This window comes from Budorcas taxicolor, chromosome X (assembly GCF_023091745.1).
Source record: "Budorcas taxicolor isolate Tak-1 chromosome X, Takin1.1, whole genome shotgun sequence".
Taxonomy (NCBI): domain Eukaryota; kingdom Metazoa; phylum Chordata; class Mammalia; order Artiodactyla; family Bovidae; genus Budorcas; species Budorcas taxicolor.
The window spans coordinates 48,210,673-48,214,678 of record NC_068935.1 but is presented as its reverse complement, the minus strand read 5'-3'; the positions used below and the strand labels follow the sequence as shown (position 1 = coordinate 48,214,678).

Sequence of the window (4,006 nt, the reverse complement as noted above, 5' to 3'; positions counted from 1 at the left end):
CCTAGGCAAGTAGGCAGCCCAGGCGCTGTCACCACAACGGCTTACTTGGGTCCTAAAACTTGGAAAGAATCCTGACATCTGTCAGGCTACTGGACGCCAGGCTGCGCGTCGGTTGGGTAGTTTCCTAAAACGCGCTTCACTTAGCAACAGCCTCAGAGGCCCAGAGAACCTGAGAGAGCTTCTGGAAAGGCGGCCAGAAGGGCAGGGCTACTGCACACTGACTTCTTGGGGAGAAGGTGGGTTTGCCCAGGAAATTTTGTCTGTGTCACCCAGTCTGGCAAGAAAACAGTTGCAGGTGGAGACTGTCGAATCACTTCTGGTTTCTGAAACATGCCTTCCAGTCCATGTCAACTTAAGGGCACATACCCGTGCGCGCGTGCGCGGGCGTGCACACACGCGCACACACGCGCACACACACACGACTCATACACAGAACCATTCCACATAGTTTACTTCAAAACCCTAAATGCGTAGAACCATTCAAACGATCGCAGCAGCCCTTGACTGTATACGTTCGCTTCCTTTCGCCCAGAAGAGCAACAGAACCAAGTGGAACCCAAACTTAAGAGGCGGGTTTCGAGACCCCAAACTTCCAGGAGACGTTGCTGCTGGGAGCCAGGATTCTGGTGCTAGCGGTCCGCGGGCCCCAGGGCGGGCTGGCCTGCTCTGCGTCCCCCAAGTCACAGCAGGTTACTTTATAATTTGTGCAAGAAACGGGGAGCAAGCTCCTGGCACACAGGCTTACCAGGACCGCTGGGTCTTGCATTATAAGGAGCTAAAAACCTCGGTTTGGAGCTGGTGTGTTTTTTTTTTTTTTTTCTTTTCACACTTAGAATATACGCCTTTCTTTGGGTTCCACATCTTTCCACGAGGCTAGGGGGGGTTGGTGGGCCACACAGTGGGAACACTTATTTCAGTCTCTGCCACCTCTGCCCGGGGTTGGCTTTTCCTTCCCACCGGTCGCCTCGGGCGTCTCCGGGAGTTGCAAACGCTGAGCCACTAGCTTGGGCTGGAGGCGGCTATAGTCGGGGTGCCAGCTACCCGCTGCCGGGCTTCCCCGCGCCGCTATTCTTCGGCAGACAACCCCGACAAGAGGTTGAATGTGGCGCTCCGAGTCTCGAGGCTCCGGTCGGGAAGGCTATTTAAAAAAAAAAAAAAAAAAAAAAAAGGAGGAGGAGGACGGCATCCGTTAGCAGCGCCTGCTCCCCGGGGAGGCGGCGCGGCTGCGCGGCGAGAGCAGCGCTCAGTGGTCCCGGCAGGTGCGCGGCCGGTGGAGGGGGCGCCCCAGGACGGCCTCGGCTCCTCTCGGGCCACCATCCCCCCCCCCTTCAAGAAACTTTTCTTTCACTTAGAGAGGCTCTGTGTTGCCATGAAAACGGATTTTCCAAGGGGCCCGACCCTCCCCCTCAGGGGCATCGGACTGGAAAAACCGAAATGGCCAGAGAGCAGAGACAAAAAGGGGCCGCTAAACGGGGGCCGGGAGAAGAGAGCTGAGGCCGGTTCACTCCTCCGCCCCCCTCCCCAAGCACTCCCCGCACCACCGCATGGGAGCGTCTCGGCCCGGCCCGGGCGCCGGGCAATCCACCGAAAGCTCGCAGCCCCAGTGCGCCCCGCGGTCCTGAAGCCTGTCTCCCGAGCCCCGCTCCCTGACCCCCGCTCAGCGCTGGGCGCGCTGGCCCGGGGCTTCCCGGCGGAGTGTCCTACCGAAACGAGGCCGATTCCAGGGAGGGCTTCTCGGAGCCCAGCACCGGAGTACCTCCACTACGCCCCGAGTCTCCAAGGCCGCCTGGGTAGCTGGCCATGTCCTGTGTCCCTTAGCGCTGGCAGCAGAAGCGGTCGGAGTACCTCCGCGCAGACAGCGGGAAGCTGTGCAGGGTGGCCCCGGGACCGGACGCCCCCCGGCCTTGACACAGTTGTTTTCGGAACCATGTGGGCGCCCCCTGCCCCCTCCCCCCAAACCCGCTCGCGCCCCCCTCCCCCCTCCGTCACCTCCTCGAGTTTCGTTCTTTCAAACTTTTTGAGACCCTAATTGGTGGTCCCTGAGCGGCTGTCCGGGACTCCCGCCTTCTGAATAACTCTCAACACGTCACCAGGCCTCAGAGAGGCGTGGGGGTGAACGAAAGGACTCCCCGAACTTTTTTTTTTTTTCCAGCCTGGCCGAGCAAGGGCTCCGTGATGATTGGCCAGGGCGCATCACTGCAAGCCTGTCAATCACCGGGCCTCCGGGTGGCGAGGGGCGGACCGAGCCCCAACCCCGGGGGATCCGAGCAGGTATATAAGAGGCCCGGCGAGCGCCCGACCAGACTGCGAATGCGACCTGCCCGAGACCACGCATCAGGTGCCAGCAGCCTGCTGGGTCCCGCTGACTTGGCGCGGACCACTGCGGCCAGCCTGCCCTTCCCGCCCGACCCGCGGGCCCAGCGGCCCCCAAGCGCCCCTCCGACGGAGTCCCCGGGCCTTTTCACCGTGGCCGCTCCAGCGCCGGGAGCGCCTTCTCCTCCCGCCACCCTGGCGCACCTTCTTCCCGCCCCGGCCATGTACAGCCTGCTGGAGACTGAACTCAAGAATCCCGTGGGGCCACCCACCCCAGCGGCAGGCGCGGGCGGCCCGGCAGCCCCGGGCGGCGCAGGCAAGAGTAGTGCGAACGCCGGCGGCGGCGCGAACGCAGGCGGCGGCAGCAGCGGGGGCGCGAGCGCCGGGGGCGGCGGCGGGGGCGGCGGCGGCGGCGGCGGGGGCAGCGATCAGGACCGCGTGAAGCGGCCCATGAATGCCTTCATGGTGTGGTCCCGCGGGCAGCGGCGCAAGATGGCCTTGGAGAACCCCAAGATGCACAACTCCGAGATCAGTAAGCGCTTGGGCGCCGATTGGAAACTGCTGACGGACGCCGAGAAGCGGCCGTTCATCGACGAGGCCAAGCGGCTGCGCGCGGTGCATATGAAAGAGTACCCGGACTACAAGTACCGGCCGCGCCGCAAGACCAAGACGCTGCTCAAGAAGGACAAGTACTCCCTGCCTGGCGGCCTGCTGCCCCCCGGCGCCGCGGCCGCCGCGGCCGCCGCCGCTGCCGCCGCGGCCGCCAGCAGCCCGGTGGGCGTGGGCCAGCGCCTGGACACGTACACACACGTGAACGGCTGGGCCAACGGCGCGTACTCGCTGGTGCAGGAGCAGCTGGGCTACGCGCCGCCCGCGACCATGAGCAGCCCGCCGCCGCCGCCCGCTCTGCCGCAGATGCACCGCTACGACATGGCCGGCCTGCAGTACAGCCCCATGATGCCGCCCGGCGCCCAGAGCTACATGAACGCCGCGGCCGCCGCCGCCGCCGCCTCGGGCTACGGGAGCATGGCGCCCTCCGCCGCCGCCGCCGCCGCCGCAGCCTACGGGCAGCAGCCCGCGGCGGCCGCCGCCGCCGCCGCCGCCATGAGCCTGGGCCCCATGGGCACGGTGGTGAAGACGGAGCCCAGCTCGCCGCCGCCCGCCATCGCGTCGCACTCGCAGCGCGCGTGCCTCGGCGACCTGCGCGACATGATCAGCATGTACCTGCCGCCCGGCGGGGACGCGGCAGACGCCGCCTCGCCGCTGCCGGGCGGCCGCCTGCACAGCGTGCACCAGCACTACCAGGGCGCCGGGACTGCCGTCAACGGCACGGTGCCACTGACCCACATCTGAGCGCCCGCCGGCGCTCGCCGCCCCTCCGCCCCACCCCGCCCCTGCACCCCCGAGTGGGGACGCCTTGTTGTTTAGCTTTGCTTGCCTGGGACTGTTGCCTTGTTCCGATGATGGGGAGGACGGAAAGTTTGGCTGTAGCTGTCGGGGTTTGTACGAAAGCTGAAAGGAGTCTGGAGCGGCGGAAATGGGACTTTCTCGAGCTCGCCGTCCCCTCGCCGCCTTCCCTCCCTTCCCCTTCTGTAGGCTGGGAATCCGCTGTGTTGTTTGCCAAGAAAAAGCCTCCCCCCCACCTCCACCTCCTCCTCCTGGGTTACTGGGTTTTTCTGTTGCGTTTGAAAAT

At 65.4% G+C, this 4,006-nt stretch overlaps 1 protein-coding gene across 1 annotated transcript; it reads left to right on the top strand.

Annotated features, from left to right (window-relative positions):
• Positions 1-2,310: 2,310 nt before the first annotated feature.
• SOX3 (SRY-box transcription factor 3) lies at positions 2,311-3,666 on the top strand. The gene has a single exon (XM_052663747.1). It carries the CDS (start codon positions 2,311-2,313, stop codon positions 3,664-3,666), a length of 1,356 nt encoding a protein of 451 aa, XP_052519707.1.
• Positions 3,667-4,006: the final 340 nt, after the last annotated feature.

Coding starts and splice junctions, on each gene's coding strand:
- SOX3 (XM_052663747.1), top strand. CDS start 2,311: ATGCGACCTGCCCGAGACCACGCATCAGGTGCCAGCAGCCTGCTGGGT.